Source organism: Notechis scutatus, chromosome 1 (assembly GCF_049901735.1).
Source record: "Notechis scutatus isolate UNSWTSFEM ecotype Mainland chromosome 1, rNotScu1.2, whole genome shotgun sequence".
Classification (NCBI taxonomy): Eukaryota; Metazoa; Chordata; class Lepidosauria; order Squamata; family Elapidae; genus Notechis; species Notechis scutatus.
This window is the reverse complement of record NC_142009.1, coordinates 202,928,807-202,953,452: the sequence shown is the minus strand read 5'-3', so window position 1 is coordinate 202,953,452 and position 24,646 is coordinate 202,928,807. Positions and strand designations below refer to the sequence as shown.

The window sequence follows — 24,646 nt, the reverse complement described above, 5'->3', positions numbered from 1 at the left end:
CATTATTTGAGGGGATGGAGGTAGTAACCCAGCTTCCTGATCTTCTGGAAAGCCGCAGGAAACCATGGTAATATTTTATGAAGTGATTGCATAAAAACGTTTATTATCCCACGAGCTGTTCAGAGCATCAAGAAGTGGGAGGTGCTTCAGTCTCTTCTGGAAAGGCTGGGCTTAAAACACTGGGACGCTCCTCCTCCTCCACGGGACACCTCCTCGCCATCCCCCAGTTTTAGCTCAGCCTTCGTGGTAAGAGGTTGTGCACTCCCTGACTGGAACGGTTTCTGATTCAGCTAGTCAAGATTCAGGTTTGCTCTTGGGTTAATTCGGCTTGCAAATTTCCCCCCCTATTAATCTGGCGATTTCAAGGCTTGTGGCTCTATTAGGTTATCCCCCCGATCAGTTGAGAGCAGCTCTTTGTGCCTGGTGGAGCCTGCCACTTCGCAGGCAGTCTGAGATGGCCACTTCAGGCAATTAGCCTATCTAATTCCTCAATCATCTTATCTTTGCGATCTTCACGGAACGCTAGCAGCCGCGGCTCACTTCTCCTTACAGGATCATTTGTCTGACATTTTGGAGAGTCAGCAGCAGCGGCTCATTAAACTGCTTAGGCATTTAACATAGGAGATTCTGCCTTCCCGCCTTTTTAAACGGCTGGCTTCAAGTTCACGCCTAAATATTACAGGCGCCATTCCCCACTGGTTTCCCTTCTTGGGGACCGGGGCAAGTACTTTCCCACTCCACTTTCCTGGGATTATTTCTCTCTTAGCCTGCTGGCGTTAGATAAGCAGGCTAGTCCTTAGACAGGATTCCCCCCCCCCTTGCAATTGCTTTTGGATTGTTACATTGGAGCGAAGCCTCAAGTGCCATTTCAAACAGCGGGACGTTTTTGACAGGAAAGGATCCATCCAGGACCTGTATAGCTGGTTTCCCTTGTTGGGGACCAGGGATCCTGAATATTTCTTGCTTGGAGCGCTTGGGGGGTTTCCCTTGCTGGGGACCCTTACTGTTTCCTATATATACGGGCTTACATATAGATATAGGCATATGTATATATATGTGTGTTTGTATAGAGATATATATAGAGACTTACACTCCTAGAGAAGCACTCTACTTTCAACCACAGGGGTAGGCCCCTAACCCTAAGTACTAATGATAATAATAATTAATAATAATAATTAATAATAATAATAATAATAATAATAATAATAATAATAATAATAATAATAATAATAATAATAATAATAATAATAATAATAATAAAGTTAGAGACACGAGATTCAGTCCTCCACAATGGAAGGTGCCAACGTCTTCCGCTCCAAGACAAATAAGTCATGAGATAAGTCAGTGGGCCTCAAAAAGGCCTCTAAGGCGGCGGATAAGGATCCCCATTGATGGCACCAAGCCTTGGAAAGGCAGTGGCAGAAACAGGCCAGGGAGGTGGACAAGATGGCTTTGACACAACAATCGGATCAGGACCCAAGTACATTGTTGGGGCCCTTGGACTTATCCATCCAGCCCAGGCAGGCTATTTCTGGACAGCCTCCCATAGGCATATCTCCTCCAATGAGCACTGCCCAGCAAATCCCAGAGGCAACCTTCACCCCTACGGCCGCCGGTTTAAGACAGGAGGAGGGATTACCTGAGACTATTCCCATCGAAATGAGGCAATGGATGGAGATGGCCATACAAAAGGGCATTGCGGCTGGAGTTCAGCAATCCATCCGGACCAGACACTTTTCGGCTACTTCGGAAGCGGGATCCCTGTCTGCTCGATCCTTTGCACATATGGGACATCATCAAACTCAGGTATTCCCCAATATCCCTGACATACCAGTCCAGGGTCTTCGGGAGAAGGTGGAATTAGATGACAAGGATGTTCCCATAGAGGTGGGGTCGATCCATCAGATGGACTGATGGACGCTGACCCACTAGAATGAGGAATGTCAGATGATGAAGGTCTCATTCTGGACCAACCTACCTTTTCTGGCCTTTTTCGTCCGCACCTCTTTAAATCTTTACTGTTCAAAGCAAAGAACACCGCTAAACTAGGCACATCAAGCCCTCATCCATTGTCAACAGGGTCTCAGGACGAATCCGAGGATCTAATATTCTCACAACCGGCTAATGAGGCAGAAACTATTCCTGTCTCTTGTATGTTTGCTGAATTAGTACAAAATCAATGGGCATCAGCAGCATCCTACCCAGCCCCAACAGGGTACAATAAATGATATTATAATTTGGCACCAGAGTTTTCAAATTTTCTCAAAACGCCAGAGGTGGATGAGCCCATTGTGGCACTGGCCTCTTCTTCAACCTTTCCCAACGAGGCCGAGGAAGTCCTGAGACCGGAGGAAAAGAGAGCAGAGTTGGCACTCCGTAGAGCGCATGTTTCTGACACCTGGGCCATTAGGGCAGCTACAGCTGCGTCCTTTTTTTACACAGTCCTCCCTACGATGGCTCTTCCACTTGAGGGATATATTGCCGGCACCAAATGTCAGAGCCCACCAGGACATTGCTAAGATTATTGCAGCGGCAGAATTCTCCGCTGATGCCACATTTAATGTAGTCAAATTCTCGTCTAGAGCCATAGTATCTCACGTATCAGCACGGAGACTGCTGTGGCTCAGACATTGGCAGGTGGATACCAAGCATAAATGCAAGCTGGCATCAGCCCCAATATCGGGGGATAAATTATTTGGCAGTGTCTTGGAGCCCCTGCTTATTGAGAATAGAAACAAGAAAAAAGTGCTTCCCCCTCTTTTTCAGAGGTCTGAAAACAACGCCCCAGTCGTTTTGAAGGGGTTCCTTTTGGACCTACTATCAAGGCCCATACGTTCCCAGATTGCAAAGAACATCAGGCTACAGGCCCAGTTTTAGACAGGATAGGTCGGAATCTTCTGACAGAAGTCAGCGGGGAGGCCAAAACAGAAGAAACCCCAGAGGTACTGGAGGCCGATTTTTTTGTCGCCCCAAGTGAGTCCTTGACAGCAGCCCCCATTGGAGGGCGGCTAAAATTGTTTGCTGATCAATGGGACAGCTCCACCTCTGATGCGTGGGTCAGGGACTCTGTTAGGTTTGGTTTGGCACTAGAGTTTCAATCCTCCCCTCCGAACTTTTCATTAGGAGCCCTAGGTCCACGGACCCCATTAAGAGAGCGTTGATGCAGGAGGCTATCAATCATCTTCTGCATATTCGGGCCATTAGAGAGGTCCCATCTGAACAACGGGGTCAAGGCTGTTACTCTCTATTGTTTGTGGTCCCAAAGAGTTTGGGGGGCTGGAGGGCAATTCTGGACCTCAAACATCTGAACAGATCATTGGTTTATCGAAAATTCAAAATGACTACTCTCCAGTCCATTCTGCTCAGCATCAGAGAGAATGATGTCCAGACCTCTATAGATCTGACAGAGGCTTATCTACATATACCAATTAGACCTGCTCACTACAAATACCTTAGATTTTGCTACTGTGATTGGCACTACGAATATATCGCCCTATCATTCAGTCTGGCTTCAGCTCCTAGGACTTTTACCCAGGTCCTAGCGGCTTTGGCTGCCTCCCTCAGGATCAAATCTATTCGTTTACAATGTTATCTGGATGATATTTTAATTTTGTCATCTTCCAGACATCAAGCAAATTTGGATACCAAGATTACTCTGGAGACCCTTCAAGGTCACGGCTTTTCCATAAATTGGGATAAAAGCCAATTGATCCCTTCAGCTAGGTTAGTTCATTTAGGGGCAGTGATAGATACCGTGGAGGGCAAAGTTTTTCTCTCTCAGGACAGGTTGAATAGTATCCAGTCTTTGGCCAAAGAGATCAGAGCCTTAAAGAGGGTTTCCCTGGCAGTTCTGTCTCAACTGTTAGGGAAACTGATTTCTTGCATTTCCATTGTGCCTTGGGCTTGATTCCATTCTAGAGATCTGGAATAGTTCCTGCTACCTTTCCAGCAATCCGGAAGAGCCACTTCCAATGTCCGGATAAAGGTACCGCACAATGTTCTCCGATCGCTCCGCTGGTGGTCGGAAAACACGATAAACAAGGGGTGTCCTTTCAAGGAACCTTGCAGGGCAACAATCACAACTGATGCCAGCCTGGTAGTATGGGGAGCTCACTTCCAATCCCACACTGCACAGGGAATTTGGACTATTTCCGAACAATGACAAAGCATCAACCTGTTGGAGCTGCGAGCAGTTCATCTGGTGTTACACAGTTTTCTACCCCTTTTCCAATCACACCACGTTCTGGTCTTGACAGACAATATCACAACCAAGGCCCACGTAAACAGAGGAGGGTACCCACTCCAAACTTCTAATGCTGGAGACGGCCCGGTTGTTCAAGTGGGCCGAGGCCAATCTTGTCACTCAAGGCAGAGCACATAGCAGGGGCCTTAAACACACAAGCGGACTGGCTCAGCAGGGCCACGATAGATCAGGCAGAGTGGCGCCTACACCCGTCTCTCTTCCAGGAAGCAGTGCGGAGGTTTGGACAACTGGTGATTGATCTATTTGCCTCTCCCCTCAACTCCCAATTGCCCGGTATATTTCAAGGTATCCGACTCGGGGTGGAGGCTGTCAACGCTCTGTGATGTCAGTGGCCTCCCGGACTTCTATATGCGTTTCCTCCACTCCCTGTAATACCCAGGTTGATTCAGAAGTTATTGGAGGAACGAGCGGAACTGATATTGGTCGACCCTTACTGGCCCAGGCGAACGTGGTTCGCGGACTTACAGGACCTGTCAAGAGAACAACCTTGGAAAATTCCACCATTGAGGGTTTCCCTCTCCCAAGGGCCAGACCCACAATGGCTCAGTCTAGCCGTATGGAGGTTGAGCGGAACTGTTTAAGGACCCAACAGATTTCAGAGGATGCCATTGCCACCATACAAGCATCCAGACGGTCCTCTACAAATTGTATATACGAGGCCACGTGGTCCGCTTTCTGTCGCTGGTGCCGGGGGCCTAAGATCAACCCAACTGCCCCATCAATAGGACAATTATTGGACTTTTTACAGGAGGGGTTGACCAAGGGCCTATGTCCAAATACTTTACATAGACAGGTGGCGGCCTTAGCCTTGGTGATATCCTGGGGTGACCTTTGTTCCATAGTGCACCATCCACAAGTCCGCAGCTTTCTTAATGGTGCTGCAAACTTACGACCTCCTGTAATTCACCGCTATCCCACTTGGGAGCTCAACAAGGTGTTAACCGCACTTACAACTGGCCCGTTCGAGCCTTTAAGAACCGCTAGTCTCAAATTCCTGACATATAAGGTGGTTTTCTTAATTGTGATCACATCAGCAAGGAGGATTTCCGAGTTGGTAGCATTGTCGATGAGAAAGGACCTGTGCGTGTTTCATGCGGACAGAGTGGTTCTCGGATTGGATCCATCGTTCATCCCTAAAGTAAATTCAGTCTTCCACAGAGCGCAGGAGTTGGTGCTTCCAAATTTTTGTCTGAAACCATCTCATAGACTGGAGCATCAATGGCATCGACTTGACGTTCAAAGGGCGTTAAGCATCTGTCTAGACCGCACAGCGGCACTTCGAAAATCTGAGGCTCTATTCCTATCCTTCAACCCATCCACTTTAGGACACAGGGTGTCGTCGACGACCATTGGTAGATGGTTGAGAGCCACCACAGCTAAAAGTTATGAATGCCAGTCCACCTCAGTTCCTAAGGGCATTACAGCCCACTCGACAAGGAGTGCGGCAACATCAGCAGCATGGGCCACTCGGGCTTCCATAGATGAAATCTGCAGAGCGGCGACTTGGGCTTCACCATCGCCCTTTGTCAGAAATTATAACATTGATGTCTACGCCTCAGCGGACACTTCATTTGGCAGAAGAGTCCTGCAAAGGGTCCATAGAGTTTAGGAGTGGATTTCGATCCAGACGGAGTCCCTCCCTAAGGACAGGCCAAGCTTTGGTATGTCCCACTTCTGAATGCTCTGAACAGCTCATGGGAGAAAGGGCTTTGGTACTTACCTGATACGCCCGTTCTCTGTGAGCTGTGAAGAGCATCCAGCCCCACCCATTTCTTTCCATCTGGTGGGGTTCCGTTCCGGTCAGGGATCTAGATTAGGTGATGAGTCCCGGACTTTGTCACTCAGTTTTCGCAAAACTGGGCGACTCCGTGGAGGAGGAGGAGTGTCCTGGAGTTTTAAGCCCAGCCTTTCCAGAAGAGACTGAAGCACCTCCCACTTCTGGATGCTCTTCACAGCTCACAGAGAATGGGCGTATCAGGTAAGTACCAACGCCCTGTCTGTTGGAAGGTAATTTGTCTTTGTCTACTCAAGTTTGTTTTTAAAAGATATTGGTGGAGGTATAAAATCTTTAGCCATAATTAATTTTTGTCTAAACACAGGATTGCAACAATCCAATTACATTCTGATATATTTGGGGCCCAGTCTTTAAAAAGTTGAAATTCTATGTGGATAAGTAAATCAACCCTTATTCTACATTCATTAAATTTTGTTTTATCTGAATTCAGGGTCATTGTAATGTTAATTTATTGAGTAAAATGTTGGTGCATGATATATACTCTTTAGTGCATTCAAGGAGATGGACAATTTCAGGTAACAGAAATAAAGTAGAATAAAATTTGAAATATTTTCATATCCTTCCCTCCCCCAAAGATGTCTATTTAAAATTTGTCAGATTTATTATGTAGTATCAGCTGTGTACTGCATAGTTTAGAGAGCAATGACTATATTGCCTTAAAAGGGCCTAGTCTTTGGTAATGCTGATAGGGAAGAAAAGATTTTCTATGTACTTCCACTGCATCTGCTTAATGTCAGCTAGCAAAGCTCTGTTGCTGGCTAGGGGCCTACTTCATAAATTATCTAATTAGTTATCCATTGAAGGACACAAAAAGCTTTGGGTGATGATTACAGTGATCACAGATGTGTTGTGTCGTATTTTACATATATGCTCAGGTTTTGTGCCATAGTTTTGACCAAATCCTAAATGGATTTTGCCATAATATAGTTTTATACTAACAGTTTGCATACTTTTCAGCTTTTACAGTTACAGAATATTGAAAACTGCTTGAAGAATTAAGATTATATTAATTTGTTTATGTTAAATGGAATTTGTTAATTTCATAAAATAACTTTTTTCCTGTTCCTCTTTCAAAAATGCTTGTTTATTGGTATTAGCCATGCAGATAGAACTTTTGTAATTTCTTTTTTGTATAACCACTCTATAAATGATGCCCGTTGATGCTTAGCTTGAGCCCTGCTTTAGATTTCAATTAGATACTTTCACACAGGGTTGCTATGGAGATTAGCAGTTTGCTTAGGGTTGAGGAGATAAAAGTTGACAAGGAACGCAAATCCAAACAGTCTCTGAAAAAGGGAGCTTGTCTTGAGTGATTTTGCTTTTAACAAGAGCACATAAAAGAATAGTTCAAAGATCCAAAAGCCAGTCAGGATTGTCAGCCAGCCAGAGTTTCATAAGCAGAATCCACACAAACTGGTCATGTGAGAACTAGACATCAGATAGTTGAGTTATGGAATTATGAGCTAGGTCTGCACTTTAAATTACTTTCTTGTTTAGCAAAGAGCCCCATAAGAACATCTTTGGTCTATTCACCAGATGTGGGGGCTTGGAGACCTATGTTATTCTACAGTGTACTGAGTAGAGAAACCAAGGAATGGATCTTCTGCTCATTCTCTGAGTCAATCAATCTTTTGGTCACCCCTCCTTTGCCTGTGCATGCAGTTTTGACTCGGTCTTTGCTCAGAAGAGACATGTAGAAGAGTGCTCTTAGAACAGAAGGACAGAGTTATTCCTTGGATTCTGGAAATTACAGTAAGGTCCTCGGCTCCACGTAAGCCTTCGCAAGACAGCGAATGGCTGCGCTGGCTCCCTAAATAGCCACCCTTGTCACGGCTGGTTCCCCGGCCCACCTGGAAAAACCACCTTGTTCCTACCATCGGCTGGCTCCCTGGTCTGCCCGGCATAGCCGCCTTCATCACATTTTGCTTCCCCGGCCCGTCAGGCATAGCCGCCTTTGTTCCGGCTTCAGGATAGAGTCAAGGCCCCTAACCGAGCTCCACAGGCAACAGAGGGGGATGGAGTCACTGCCCAGTTGAATCTTGGGCATACTCCGAAGTGGCTAAGTGAGAAAAGCTGCAGTAGCAAAGTTCCAGATAGGAACAAGCCTGCCTTGCCTGGAAAACTAAGATGGCGGATCTGATGGAATACCATGTATGAGCGAGGAGGACCAGGGCCTACCAGTCCAGACCCAGGGTTATCCAAAAAGCTCCATAGGATTGAAGTCAGTCACCAAAGGAGCAGCGGCCAGATTAAAGGCAAAAGCCCTTTCCTCTCAAAAGAGCTTCAAAAGCGAGGATGCCGGGAGGTGCCAAAAGGCCATTGACAAAAGAACTGCCAAGGCTGAGAGGGAGTGAAGGAGGGGGGAAGCTCCCCTAGAGAAGAAATGGTTAAAATTTCCCGCGCTTTACCAGCCCAGCAGTTAAGCCATCCAATTGATGTAAAGCAAAAGATTCCATTGTGCTCTCAGGTCAGGTCGCCAGATGGCGCCAGAGAGCAATCCTCTCAGCCATCCTTTTCATCACAAGGCAATGAGGTTTTTATTGATCCACACTCGAATCTGTTGCCAGCAGAAAGACAGTGGGAGCCACCACCAGTGGATGAAAGTGGCACCAGAGGCCACCTTTACACACACAGAGGCGGGGCTTCACCCACGGGAGAGTCAGGGATCTGAAATTACTGGCCATATGAAAATTCTGATATCAGAGGCCATAACACAGGGCATCATTGCTGGCCTACAACAGGGACGTCAGGCTGCTCCTGTGGCATGGGAAACTTCCCTTCATCAAGACCAATATATGGCATTCCAGCATCAAAGAGATTTGACGGTTTTCCAAAGGTCTCACTCACCCCCTTCCTTCATGCAGAGTAGGGCATTGCTCTCAGGAGATGAGGACCAAAAAGAGATGGAGCTTTTGGAGGATGAGGGATAGCGCCCGATCCCCCGGCATTTGCAGGGTTCTTTTGCCCAGCTCTCTTTAAATCTCTATTATTTAAGGCAGTGTTTCTTAACCTGGGTGATATCACTCCCCAGGGGGCAATTTTGTTTTTCAGGGGGGTGATGGAATGAAAAGAGGCAACACGGGAGCAAAGGAACGGAAGTAGGGCGATATGGGGGCAATGGAGCGAGAAGTTTTGGGGACACTTTTGAGACTTTTTTCATACAGTGAACCGCTGTATATCTGTCGCACAAAAACATCAGATTGCTCGCTATTAGTGGATTGAACTGTGTTTTAAAATGTTCCTCCAGCTAGCTTCAGTACAGAATGCCATACATATGTGAATACGCATCGGTCATCTTCATGCGCAGTATGGGAAAAATACTGGAAATAAATTATTTGCATTGATATGTCCTGATGACAATTTTAAAGAAAACAAAAAATGTGTTTGCATAAATTGAAGAATTATTTCCCTGTGTTTTGACTGAGAGGTTATGTTGGGGGAGGGGGACGATGATAACTTCTTCAATGGCTCAAGGGGACGATTCTTTCAAAAAGGTTAAGAACCACTGATTTAAGGCCAAAGCCACAAAGCCACTTGGGAGCTGATCCAGCTACAACAGAGTCAGCATTGGACCTGATGGATCCGAGTGAGTTACTCTTTTCAGAGCCAACCGCAGAGAGTGAGGAAATTCCCTCACCTAAGTTATTCCAGGACGTGATCCAAAGACAATGGGCTCAACCAGGGGTATACGCTCCCCCAAGTGGGAGTTGCAGAAGATTTTATAATGTGGCCCGGATCTCTCCAAGGCTCTGCAACCACCAACTATAGATGGCTCTGTGGCAGCCTTAATATCCTCCACCATCCTGTCTAATGATGCAGAGGATGCTCTGAAGACAGGATAGGAAGTTGGAACTGACCCTCTGCAAGGTGCATCAGGTAGCTGCCTGGGCAGTCAAAGCAGCTACAGCCACCTCATTCTTCAACAGGGCCTCATTGCTCTGGCTCTGCCAGACGCAAGCAAGGATACCCTCTGGTGACCTCCGCTTACACCAGGACATTAACAACTGGTAGCGGCTATGGAATTCTTGGCGGATGGTACCTTGAATGCCACCAGATTTGCTTCCAGGGCCATTGCCTCTTCGCTGGCAGCCCATCGACTATTGTGGCTTCGCCATTGGCAGATGGACATAAGTGGAAACTAGCTTCTGCTCCCTTCAAGAGTAGCAAGCCATTTGGTGAGGCCCTAGAACAGGGGTTGCCAACCTTTTGGACCTCAAGGACCACCAAACTCATAATTTTAAATCCCAGGGATCACTAATATGAATTTTGACTGACGGGGGCTTGCTGATGTTGGTGGGAGAGAGACTAACCTCCCTCCCTCCCTCTCTCTTCTCTCTCATACACACACACACACAAACATACAGAGGCAGGGGTGGGATTCAAATTTAACAATTGGTTCTTGGGTGTGGCCTAATTTGTGGGTGTGGCTTGGTGATCATGTGTCTGGCTGGGCAAGGCTTGTATGTAAATATTATAAATATGTAAATATTGAATTTTTTACTAAAAAAGAGCAACTTTTACCCAAAATCAGGCATAGCAGGCAGTCAGATTGAGTTGCCCACAGAATCACAGATTCAGAGATCTATCTTTCTGCCATCGGCTACCTGAGTCTGTCGCATAAAATTTGCTAGCAAGCAAACTCACAAAATTAACTCACAACACCATGTATGTAAATATTGATTTTTTTATTAATAAAGAACAACTTTTACCAAAATCAGCCAGAGCAGCCAGGCAGATTGAGTTGATCACAGAATCACAGATTCACTGTGTTTCTGCTATCGGCTATCTGAGTCTGCAACTGAATAATAGAACCTTCAGGCCTAAGGGAGGTTTGGCTCTGCAGAGCCGAAGATCTAAAGATTAGCTAGAAAGCAAGAAAAGCAACAATTTCCTGCTTTCTAGCTAAGCTAAATCTCCTGGCACAGCAGCACAGCTGATGGTTGGACAAAAAAAAGGAAAAATAGCAACTTAGCAGGGAAGTTTGTCAGGTAAGGAGTGAGTGGTCGGGGAGGGTTCCTGCAGGTCATTGTGGGTGGTGCAGCCTTGTGTTCCCGCACAGCCTGGATTAATTGCTTTGGGGAGTGCTCTGGGGGTGACATTTCTCTGTGGACCACCAAAATTTTCTCGTGGAACACCAGTTGGCGACCACTGCCCTAAAGCCCATTCTGGTGGAGACTAAGGACAGAAGAAAAGTCTTGCCTTCTTTATATAGTTGAGCTGACCACCATCCCTCACCTTATTTCCATAAGCTTCCTTTTGGCCCACAGACACAGGGTTTGACAACCCCAGAGGGATACACCACAGACAAGACTGATAATTGGACAGATCCGGTTTCAGAGATAGAAATAGACAACACTTTCAAGGCAAGAGACCATTTTGTGCCATAGGTAGTTTCTCCTTTTGACACTCTAAGTGACGATAGGTGCAACTGTCCCATTAGCGGGGGCTTAAGCCTATTCGCCAATCAGTGGGAAGCAACCACAACAGATACCTGGGTTCTGAATACAGTGAGACTAGGTCTCACCCTCTAATTCCTCTCCACACCTCCGAGTTTCTTCATACATTGCCCTACTTGTTGGACATCCAAGCCAATCAACTGGTCCCAAAGGGCCAACAGGGGCAGGGGTTCTACTCCATCTTGTTTGTAGTTCCAAAGACCTCGGGGGGGGGGGTGGCTGAAAAGATTGAACAGACATCTAATTCACAGGAAATTCAAGATGCAGTTCCTCCAGTCCATCCTGGAGAGCATCCGAGAGGGCGACTTCTTAACATCCGTAGACCTGATGGAGGCATACCTCCATGTACCTGTCCAGTCCCACTGCCGGTTCCTCCAGTTCTGCTACACGGGCCATCACCATCAGTACAGGACCCTATCATTCAACCTGTCCTCAGTGCCCAGGACTTTCACCAAAATATTGATGGTGCACTTCAGGGCCATCCCCATCTGCATCCAGTGTTATCTGGAGGACATTTTAATTTAGTCCTCCTCTCACCTTCGGGCAGCAGAGGATCTGCAAGTCACAATCCGGGTACTTCAGGATCACGGATTCTCCATCAATTTCGACAAAAGGCATCTAACTCCTTCCAACCGACTGCTACACCTGGGTGCAGTCATAGATACCAGGTCATTCAAAGTCTCCCTATCCCAGGAGTGTCCGGTCAGTATAAGGACCTTGGCAAGTCTGATCCGAGCAGACCGAACAATGTCCCTGGCCCTCCTCTTGCAACTAGGGAGACTTTGAATGACCTGGGCAAAATTGTGTCCTGCATATCGATCATACTTTGGACATGCCTGCATGCCAGAACTCTGCAGTGGTTCCTCCTGCCCAACCAACAGTCCAGCAGAAGCAACTTGAATGCCAGGGTTCAGGTCCCACCAAGTGTACTTCAATCCTTCCAGTGGTGGATGTTGCAGGCCGTAACCAAGGCGTGTGTTTTCAAGGAGCCCAGATGCCTGACCATCACTACAGATGCCAGCCTCTTCGACTGGGGTGCCCACTTCCAGTTCCAGATGGCACAAGGGCAGTGGTCTCGGGCAGACCTGAGAAACAACATCAACACCTCTCATCTCAGCGCCGTTCAAGCCGTTATGATCAGGCAGCCTGTGCTTCCTCAGTTTCAAGGTGGCCTTCCTCATGCCAGATAAATATCTGAACTGGTGGACCTCTCCATAAGAGAGGACCTTTGCATATTCCATCCAAACAAGGTGGTTCTGCAGTTGGATCCCTCCTTCCTCCCCAAAGTGAATTCCTCATTCCACAGGGCACAGGAAATAATCTTGCCAGACTTCTGCCTAAGCCCAACCCATGCCCTGGAGAACAATTGGCACACCTTGGACATGTGATGACCTGGAGTGTAACACAAACATAACAAAATCCAAAATGTAAATAAATGTCCTTTAATGCCCTCAACTTGGACCCATTGTTCAATAATTCTCAGTTGGAGATAAATCTTATTCGAAAATAGTCTTTAAAAGAAAGCAATATAGTGTGAACTTAATGAGCAGATAGAGGTGAAATAAAAAACCCAAAACAAACTACAATGAAGGAAATTCCACAATGGACCAGGATAAGTAATTACCAACTTCAAGGAGATAACAAGGTACAGTCTGTTGGAAGGATGCCAGCCAAGATAACTTAAGCCCAAAATAACACAGGCTTTGCTTCTGGCAACACTGTGTTTTAATTGTCTCATATACTATTCTCCCCAGCCGCAACCAATGAGGGGAATCATGGCCGCTTCCTCTCTTGTAAGCCAAGTTGTCTCCTCTGTTCCTCCCTGTGTGTCCTAGGATGAACGGGATGGGTCTGGTTCTTCCTCTGACAGCCCAGCCGGTCTCTGCCCTTCCCCAGCTTCCTCCACAATCTCCGGAGCCACACCTCCACTCCTTGTCAGCTGTTCCTCTCTCTGAGAGTTTGACTCTAACATGGGCATGACAGGACGTTAGGAGGGCCCTCTGCACCTACATCAAGAGAACAACCTCTCTTAGAAGGACAGAATCCCTGTTTGTATCTTTCCAGCCCTCTACACTGGGAAACAAGGTCACACCATCGACCATAGGCCGGTGGATACGGGCATGCATCACCAATGCTCACAAGCTTCAAGCTCTTCCATTGCCTAGATGAGTGACAGCCTATTCCACCAGAAGCGCAGTCACGACGGCTGCATAAATGACACAGGCCTCTATCAAGGACATCTGTAGGGCAGCAACATGGTCTTCAATATCCCCATTCATAAGACACTACAAACTGGATGCCTTCGCTTCAGCTGAAGCAGCCTTCAGCAAGCGAGTGCTTGAGAAGGTGCATATAGATTTGGGACTTGGGACCAGACTCCTATCCACCCTTAGGACAGCTGGCTTTGGAATGTCCCATTTCTTGGATTCTCTACTCAGCACACTGGAGAAAGAGCATTGGTCCTTCTTGGTGTGCTGCCCCCACCCTGGCAACCATCTAGTCCAAAGTCCAGGAGTAGCCAGGATCAGCATTGGAAATATGTCAAGTCAATCGCTACATTTTCATCAAAACTGGGCATGCAAAGGCAAAGGAGGCATGACCAAAAGATTGATTGACTCAGTCTCTGAGCAGAAGAGCAGTTAACCCATTCCTTGGATTCTCTCTCAGAACACCGAGAAAGAGCATATCAGGTAAGACCAATGTCCCTTATCACCTGACCATTCCAGCTGTTCTGATGATGCCTATGTTTGAGCCTCAGGTGAGTCTAGTTTTGTGTCTCCTGAGACTGACTTTCTGTTGGGAGGAGGAATTTTTCAGCGTCAGTATCCTGAGCCATGACAACTTGGATTCATTTTTTTTTCATGTCAGTTTTAGATCACTTGTCCAGGTAGCTGACAGAAGTCAAGGCTGACTTGAAAGCATTATTATGGTCAGTTGCACAGTCAACCAGATGTTTAGCCTGGTTTTGGCATTTTTATCCACCTGTTTTGTTAGAATAACAACCTTTAATACAGCTTTGAAATTTCCTTTTAATAGGATCTCAATTTCATTTTAAAGTGTATTTTAATTTTAAAATAAAACCAGTCACCAGGGAGCTAGTAGGCTCCCCATTATTCTAAGTGTTTCAGGAGAGACTGTGTTGCTATTTGTCAGGGATCCTTTTTACTTTGGATTTCCTTCAGAGCACGGAATTATATCTTCCATTAGAACTATGATCTGTAAATGCTAGTTCTTCCTCATGCAATTCTTGGCACAGACTCAAAATTTCCTTTAAGGTTTTTAAGAACTTGCTGGGGCAGAATAATGACACTTGAAAGAATATTGGAGATAGATTGCTCATATTTCATTCTGATAAAGAAGAGTTGTAACATTGAGTATTTGTCAATGTTCTCTTTTAAATTGCTGAATAAATGTTTAGGGAGAAGGGAGATAGATGAATCTCTAAAGGTCTAAAATAGTGACAGAATATTACTATTATGGATAAGCATCTTTTTTTAAAAAAACTTTCAGTTTTACATTATTTTGTTAAAGAAGCAATTGACAAATTTATATATCATTAGAATAAAGTATATAATAATACTACATATTTTCTCTTTTTAAATATTAGAATAGCTGAACAAGCAAATATTTTAGCTTTTATCCAATGTAGCAGGACTTTCTTTTTGTAAATCCCCAACTTTCTTTCAAATGTATTTAGTTTTGTTTAATTTTATATGCTGGTCATACAATATTTGCACAGTTAGAACTAAGAGATCTAAACAAAATGATCTATGAAAATGATTTAAATTTTCGTGAAGTAGAATTCAGCATGCTGTATTGTTTTGCCTACTTATAAAATCCATTTTGTTTGAAATGGACACCAGTTTTAAAAGGTCATGAAACAGATAACCAATATTTGGGGAAATGCATATAAAAAACTGGTTTTATGGGAAAAAGAAGCAAACAGAAGTTACAAGAGACTGAGACTTGAAAGTAAAAAACTTGGGCAGAAAATCAATATTTGCATATATAATTTACTTATATGTATAGTTATACATGACCTACAACAATAAAATATAAACATGAAGGAAAATCATGAATAATTAAGGCGCTTAAAAAGCATTTAAAAATAACATTGACAGGTTTTTTGCTAGTGGGGGAGGGCATTAGGCTATAACCTTGTTACGAAATATAAAACTACTCATCTGTTATACTAAAAGTAATTTATTTGAAATATAATATGTCATTCTTCAAGGATCTGGAATAAATGTGAACTTAAACTACACTTTCAATTTTTAAAATATTATTTAAATGATGACAAATCCCATGCTTCATTAATCTATATTTGCATCCTTGGAATGACAAAACAAAGAACAACTGCCCCCTTCCCTCTGGGTAGTAGGTAAACATGAGGCAAGATTCATGGGAAATAGGTGAGATAATAGTGTTCATAAAATACAAAAATAAAAAAGATGGGATTTAGATACATAAATACAGGAATTTTTAATAACACTACAGATTGAGTAACACTACAGATAGTTCTCAACTCATAAACATTTGTTCAAAATTTCCTTAGCACTGAAAAATTGATATAGGACCTCAAAGGTCTGGCTGTCCCAGCACACATATGGTCACCTGCTCATGATTTGGGCACTTAGCAACAGCTCATATTTAGAACAGCTGCAGCATCTTGTTGTCATGTGATGACAATTTGGAAACCTTCCCAGCCAGCTTCCAACAAAGTCAATAAGGGGAAGCCAGCAGGGAAGGTCACAAATTGGGATCACATGATGTCTTGCTTAATGACCATGGTGATTTGTTTAAAGATTGTGGCAGAAAAGGTAATACAATTTGGTGCAGTCATAGAGGCCTCACTGAACACTCACCTCACTTAACAATGAATTTTCCTGTCCCAATTTTGATCATAAGTCAAGAGCGACCTTTATATGCATAATAAGGAGTTGAATTTCTGAGTGGTTATTACTAAAATCTAGCTACAGTAGTTCATGTTGTAGAAACTTGCTTTATATATTGCTAACAAGGTATGCTAAATGAAGGTGTCCTAAAAGCTGATTTGGAAATTGCACCTAAACAGAGTGTGGCAGCTCCTATTAGATACAACGAATACAGGTAGTCCTCAACTTATGATCACAATTGAGCCCAAAATTTTTATTGTTAAGTGAGATACTTGTTAAGTAAATTTTGTCCCTTTCTTTACAACCTTTCTTGCCACAGTTGTGAAGTGAATCGCAGTTGTTAAGTTAGTAACACGGTTGTTAAATCTGGTTTCCCTATTGGTTTTGCTTGTCAGGTCACAAAAATGATCACATGACCCCAGGACACTGCAACTGTCATAAATACGAGTCAGTTGCTAGGCTTCTGGATTTTAATCACACGCCCCTAGGGATGCTGCAAAGGTTGTAACTGTGAAAAATGATCATGTCACTTTTTTCAGTGCCATTGTAACTTCAAACATTCACTAAATGAACTGTTGTAAGTCCAGGACTATCTGTAGAAATAAAATAACATGAACTATGCTGGCTTCTAGTGTTTCTGGATACACTACAAGATAGTTAGTTAGTTTACTTTATTGATTAGCCCTTGGGCCATATCAAATGCAGAGTTTCAGACACAAATTATTACTAAAATTTGATAAAAACAATTTAAATAGAATTTGATAAAATACAATTTAAAATGAAATTGGAATAAAATCAGATTTAAAATGAAAATGGAATAAAATGCAATAATTTAATATATAGATAAATAAAATATGATGAAATTATATTTCGTTATCATCCCTACAATCTACCCCAATCAGTCCCACATATGCCGATCACTACAAGATAATGAATGACCAATATTGTTGAGAAATCTTGTCACTGGCATAAATTTTTTTTCCTATCTTTTGTTCCTTGTTTAATTAGCAATTGTTTAATTACTACATTTCCATGTTTCATTCGCTCGTCCTGTTGGAAAAAAAGAGAAGGACATGTATATTTTCATGGACTTACATGTGTGTTTACATGTTTTCATTTGGTTTTTTTTTTTATTTTTTTTTGCCTGGATAGTCATGTTCCTTTTTTAAAAAAATCTATTTAAAAATTGTTAAGCCATATGTAGTTGAGTACCTCAAAATCCAATGAATAATACAAATCCACAGCTCATGTTAGTCCACTTTTCCACTTTTGGTTTACTTTGGTAAGGTTCATATTAAAATTTTAAAAAAAATTCTGGAGACAAAGTCCATACCAACTCAAACTGTGGAAATGACTCTTGATATGACTAAGTTCCACTGAAATCGGTGTAAGTTTTCAGAAATTCAATTTATAAAGTACTTTTCCTTAATTGCAAAAAAATTAAAGTATTTGAGTCTTCAAATATAAGGATTGTAATAATTTTTTTAAAAAATACATTTAGAATTTGAAATTAGAACCTTTGCTCTTGTACTATCACTTAATTAGATTTTACCGATAAAATTGCATTATTCCTATTTGCAGCAGATCTGCATTTTGTGAGTTTTATTAAATAGAAAATAAATCACTTGCGCCTGCTTAATTTGTATCTTGGTTTTGCTTCTTCCTCTTGTCTATTCCTTCTCTTCCTTTCTCTAGTAGAATCACAGTATGCCTGCAGTAATTCTATATGGTTATGAAATACAGTATGCTAATGACATTTTATGTTAGAAGTATGAAGTCTAGTCAAACATGTTTTAATGACTTTCAAATGAAAATATGAATTCAGATAACTTGACAGTCTGTATAAGACATTGTCTCTACACATGAAAAGGTTGTAAGAGTTGGCTGTTTTTCTCTCCTGCCTGAGTGAACTGAAAGAAAATGGATGGCTACAAATTTAAATGGAGTATCTGAAACATGTTTTGATTCTAACGTAGCCATAGGCAAATATGCTTTAATGAAAAATGTAAGGACAGAAGATAGAACATAAACATAGAAAAATTTAATACATTATTGGACATAATGTCATAGTTTAGATTCAGTATTAAAGAGCTGCCAACTATTTTAAGCTTATGCCTACATTTCTAGATGTTTATTGATTTTATGCTAGAATTTCAGAGTACAAGAAATATAGTATGCATTTTGTTTTCTGGTTTACATGGCACGAGGAATTATTAGAATTCCTCAGTATCTTACAGGAAAACTAGGAGATGATATTTCTGTATAAAATCATATTTTTCCGCTAACATCCTTTATAGTAAAGAGATTTCACTAGATTGGCAAATGACAAGTAATTTTGGAGATAGAATAGATAGAATTGTACTTTACTTGTTTCTTAAGATAGAAATTATTACAGATAGCTTTGCTGTGAATATCAGAAAACAATGAGTTTTGATATCCAAAAAAATTGCATTATTAAATTAAAAATAGTAAATAAAAGCAACTATTGTTCTGCCATAAAAAAAAAAAAAAGAAATGTATGCCAGACTGAAATGCAGACATAATATTTATGTAGTAAAAATTGCAAGACATTTTAAATACAGCTTTGTTCTTAGTATTTAATTATTTTTCCAAGATTATCCAGAATTTAATTCTTAAAAACCAATTCCTTGCAGGTGCCATACTCGGCAGATCAGAAACACAGGAATGCATCTTCTACAATGCTAATTGGGAAAATGATAAGACAAATCGTAGTGGCATTGAACTGTGCTATGGTGACAAAGATAAAAGAAGACACTGCTTTGCAACATGGAAGAATATTTCTGGATCTATTGAAATTGTGAAAAAGGGTTGCTGGTTGGATGATATTAATTGTTATGACAGGCAAGCAAACGTGACTATTTTCATACATTTTCTGTTTTGCAAAGTTTAATCTTGTTCAAAAGTATAGAATTTGATGATGTGTATAAACATAGACTATTACACAAAATTTATACAGAGTAAAATACCAAATAAATTCCTTAAGGTAAGTGATAGAGTGATCTTTCATTGTTTGGGGGTATTGCCACATTACTTTTTAGGTATTTCTATTTTAATTACAGATTTGTTTGTTCATTCTTCTGTGTAAAAGTTGGCTAGTTTTATGTACGTTTTGTGAGGCTTTGTTGATAAATAATAGCCAAACCACATTGGATGTGTTTGTTTTTTTCCATAAGTAAAAATAGGATGTAAAGATCCATTTTTCCAAATCTGCTTTTGATTTGGTAATCAAATTGGAACAGACTAGTGCTGAGCTAATCTGGTGTGGAGAAAGTTCTTCAGATTCACATATCTGACTGGTGAGACGGTCCTGCATAATTGCATGAACTGCATTGGTTGCAGCTAATGCAGTGCAGTATTAAATGTAGGCTGAAATGCTACAGGGAGTCATAATTTAAATTGAGAGTGAGCTGAAGCGCCAGTCTTTTCTGTATTTTTTTCTATCTATTTCCTGCAGGCCTTTTCTCAAAATGAAAAACAAGCTCGCATGTTAGATGTGTAGAAGATTTGTACTGTTATTTTAAGAGATGCTTCAGATTAGCATGATTAGCAACCACTTTATAAGAAGCAATAGGCAGTCTGCTGGTATCAGACTGGTATCATCTTTTGATACAATGTGTGTGATTTGTGCTGCTTTTTATGTAGTATCTTTTATGTTGTTCCCTTTCGTTATGGAAGCCAAATGAAAGTTTGATGTACTTTTGCACAAAATTATAATTACTCAGATATTCAACCTTTTAAATTATGTATTAATTTACTCCTAGCAATTTTTGCTGGATTTCAAAAGTATAATTGTACCATTTTAATATTTAACTGATCTTCATCTCTTTCAGAACTGACTGTATAGAAAAGAAAGATAGCCCTGAAGTGTTTTTCTGCTGCTGTGAGGGCAACATGTGCAATGAACATTTTTTCTACTTTCCAGAGATGGAGGTTACACAACGTATGTGATATAACTTTTCCTAAAAAGAGTCCCACAGAGAAATGTACTTAGAATTTAAAACCTATATTAAATATTGAACATACTTATAGACAACATGTATTTTTCTGTTATCCTATTGGATGATAATAATTGTAAATAAGGAAACGTAGGAAGGGACCTGGATACAGCAGCCTTGGTTAGATACAATACTAAACAATACAGGTAGTTCTTGACTTAAAACCACACTTGGTATCAAAATTTCCATTGAAGGTCGGTCTGATCATAAATCAAGGCATCACATGACTGGACCCAACTTCACAACTATTTTTGCAACAATTGTTAAGGGAATCACCACTGTCATTAAACAAATCACATATTTGTTAAGCAAATCACACAGCTGTTAAGTGAATCTGTCTTTCACAGTTGACTTTGTTTGTTGGAAGCCAGAGTTCATGATCATATGACTGCAAGATGCTGCAACCATCATAAATTTGAGCTGGTTGCCAAGCACCCAAATGATGATCATGTGACTACAGAGGTTTTGTGATGGTCTTTAAGGATGGGTGATAAGTAATTTTTTTCTGAGCTTATCATAATTTTAAATCTGTCAAGCCCAAGCCCAAGCCCAAAGACCGCACAGTGAAATCCAATCAAATCCAATCTTTTATTTGCTTTTACCTAATGGACATAAACTACAGCAATAACTCACTTCTCTAATAGCTATATCTGGAGAGGTTCTAAGGCCGGGATGGAAGACCTATGGCACACAAAGCCATTTGTGCGGGCATGCGAGTCCCAGCCAAACTTACCTGCACTGCGCATGCATGCGCCTCCCAGCTGATTTTCGGCCTGTTTGAGGCTGTTTTTACCTTCCTGGAGGCTTGAGGGAAGCCTCTGTAGCCTCCGGAGGCCGAAAAACAAGCCTTCCAGAAATACCGGAAGTGCTCGTTTTCAGTCTCTTGAGGGCCTCTGGAACTCGGGGGAAGCTGTTTTTGCTTTCCCAGAGGCTCAAGGGAAGCCTCTGCAGCCTCAGGAGGCCAAAAAACATGCCTTCCAGAAATACTGGAAGTGCTGAAACAGGCCCATTTTCAGCCTCCCAAGGCTTCCCTCGAGCCTCTGGGAGGGCAAAAATGGCATGTCCCAGGCTCCAGAGTCCTTCCAGAGGCTGAAAATGGGCACTTCCATTTTTTCTGGAAGGCCCGTTTTTCGGTCCCGCCGAGGCTGCAGAGGCTTCTCTTGAGCCTCTGGGAGGGCGAAAACAGCCTCAAACGGGCCAAATATAAGCTGGGAGGCGCACGCATGTGCAGTGCAAGTAAGGGGATAGGGCAGGGGTGTTGTGTGCGCATGTGCGGGGAGGCAGAGCACATTGCATTGTGGATGCCGGCACGCACGCACGTGCACGCACTTTTGACACACGACAACAAAAAGGTTCACCATCACTGTTCTAAGGTGTGGCTATTTTAAAAGTTATTCCCCCCTCCCCACCATCCACTTTGGGAATTTGCAGTCTCTTAATTTGGGCTTCCCTCCTGAATGTACTGTTGGGAAATCTCTGGGCTAGCAAGATTCTCCTCTGTTGTTTCTCCAGATGCACATTCTATCACAGAAGTGTCATTAAATGAATGGTTGTAATACAAGGACCATCTGAAGTTGGATTAGATTGGAAAAATTATTGCTGAATTTTGACCTTATGTATCTCCCTTTTATCCCAACAATAATCTATATCAGCAGTCCCCAACCTTTGTGGCTTGGTGGCCAACAGGGAGAGGAAGAGGGAACTGGGCCGTACAAGTGGCAGGCCAGCACACATGCAGCCTTTACACGATTGGCAGGCCAGCCCTTCACTCACACAAGTTGAACTGCCTGCGTGCTCCAGCCAGTCACTTGTGAGGCCCAATTCCGAATAGGCTGTGGCTCGGGGATTGGGTACCCCTGCCTGATGGTTGCATCCAATAAAGATTATTACTAAATTACAATGACTTCAATTGTCAGGTGCAAAGAATTGAAAACATTCACCAGTTCAAAACACTGATAATATTGCTACTATACACAAGAATCTGGTCAACTTATGGTCAAAGTTAAATTGGTGCTAGGTAAGGATCAATGGAATTCTGCAGAGCTGGATTTGGGTTTCTTGTGGCTGCACAATGATTCCAACTGATGATACATTTAACCGTGCCTTCCAAATGCAAAGGCAAATACTATGATCTTAAATGCAAACCTAAAATTTAAACATTTAAGCTTCAGCTGTCTCATAGATAACTTTAATGAATAGATAGCTTAAATGTCCTCAATTTTTAAGAATTGCTTATATTTTCTGTGTTAAAATTGAATTATAAGAAAACTTCTTCCCCCTGCAGCTACTTCCAATCCTATGCCAACTAAACCACCTCTGTTTAGTACCTTGCTTTACTCTCTTGGACCTATAATGGGAATAGCAGTGATTGTACTCTTTTCATTCTGGATGTACAGACACCACAAATTAGCATATCCTCCAGTACTTGTACCAACCCAAGTAAGTGCATTATTTTGAATGGAAGTACTTTTGTTTCTTTGTCAGATTTATATCCCATCTTTTTGTTAGCTTTCTCAAGTCAATATAGACTTGTTACCTTTGACGGTTGCTATTTGACTTTTTTTTAAGATTTTTGGAAAACTGTTGGCATATGATCTGAGAGTCTGTAGCTAGAGGAAGAAATTAGTTGAAATTAGTTTTGTTTCTCTCTTCCACAATTCATAAAAAGATTGTCAGCATCCTACATCAAACATTTTGCAAAAGGCACAGCTTAAAGTAAATATTTTGAACTTTATGATTTGTATATGATATGTTTTAAAATTACTCATCTATGGTAACAGGATGTAAAGTATGCATATTAAATGTAGGAAAACTCTTGTTTTTCTCATTATTTGGAAAAATTATTTTAAAATAATATTTTTTGAATATTCAGTTGTATTCTAATTTTGTTCAGGCATCTAACTAATCAAAGCAATTCAGCCCTATCACCATTCAAAATATGTCAGGAGATAAAAAAGTCTTCATGCTTGTTGCTGCCCATGCATTGGTGTTTATGTAAGTCAGTACCTTGCTAGTGGAAGGAACTGTTTTGCATGTAGAGCTGTATGTTTGACAGCAGTTTTGGGGTGGATATTTGCACTAGGAATGACTGTTTGCAGGAGATAATTGGCATTTGAATAATATTGCCAGGTTCCATTGTAATTTGTTGGCTTTCTGCAGTAGATCCTATTGTTTAGAAAATCTAGGAAAGACTGTCCTTGTTGAACTTGGCTATATTTCAAAATTATTCTTAAAATGAATTTTATGAATATCCATAATTTATACAGAAGTGTATGTGCACACTTCATAAACATTCTCATACAAAATGTGATGCAAAATATAAGTCCACACTACTTAAGGATCCCCTTGACCTTACAGAGGGGTATTTGTGTGCAGCAGCAGCTGCAGAGAGGTTTCAATATAACGAAAAGTGTGAAAAGTGCTACAAACAGTCTTATGATCATTACAACACATGTGATCATTTTCATAAATTCTTCTGTGCATATTCTATAATTGTAATTTTGGCATTACCATTTTTATCAGTACCATTAAACATAGAGTATTTATAAAACTCAGTGGATTAGGAGTACAATATAAAAGAATTTGAACAGAAAAATGATCTGACTAGACATGGAACCTAATATAAACCTATGAATGTAGAGTATAAATCGGATTATCAACATATTTGCAGTAGATACAATCAGTGATACATAAGTTTGATTACAAGGACATTTCTGCATGCTGTAAGCAACCTGTAGCTGAAAAAAGTCCCTTAAAAGGCTCATTTTTATGAAGTTGAAAAAGTTGATTTATTTAAAATAATTTGAACTGTTTATAAACATAGGTTTATATCATCTATATAAGAAAGAATATCCAAAATAATTTGTAGTAAAAAATCAATACAATTTTAAAAAGGAAGATCAAAGTAAAACTGACATATCAGTCTAATGAAATCAAGTCTCATGAGTGTAGTTTGATACCAGTTGACTTCATGGACATACTTACATTATATTCTTGGCAACAATATAGAAATGCTTTGCCATTGGCTTATTCTGGTTCCCCAACCCTCCCGCCACACACACACACTTTCCCCTTTTTATGTCAGCCCTGAGATTTCCTTCTGATTTTCCAAGTATTAACCAGGTCTGAACTTCCTGAGCTTTTAAAGATCAGCCAGTTCCTTCCACCTACCTTGGAAAATCAGTATATGCAATATTAAAACATTTTGTAAAAATGAAAGG

General features: G+C 41.7%; 1 protein-coding gene across 2 annotated transcripts in view; it reads left to right on the top strand.

Moving 5' to 3' along the window:
• The window catches only part of ACVR2A (activin A receptor type 2A), a 71,249-nt gene that overhangs the window by 25,749 nt on the left and 20,854 nt on the right, over positions 1–24,646 (top strand). For both annotated transcript variants that reach the window (XM_026673503.2, XM_087950069.1), the window contains exons 2-4: positions 19,065–19,272; positions 20,262–20,371; positions 22,711–22,865. In XM_026673503.2, coding sequence (XP_026529288.1) covers positions 19,065–19,272; positions 20,262–20,371; positions 22,711–22,865 — 473 coding nt within the window. The remainder of the gene's footprint in view (positions 1–19,064; positions 19,273–20,261; positions 20,372–22,710; positions 22,866–24,646) is intronic.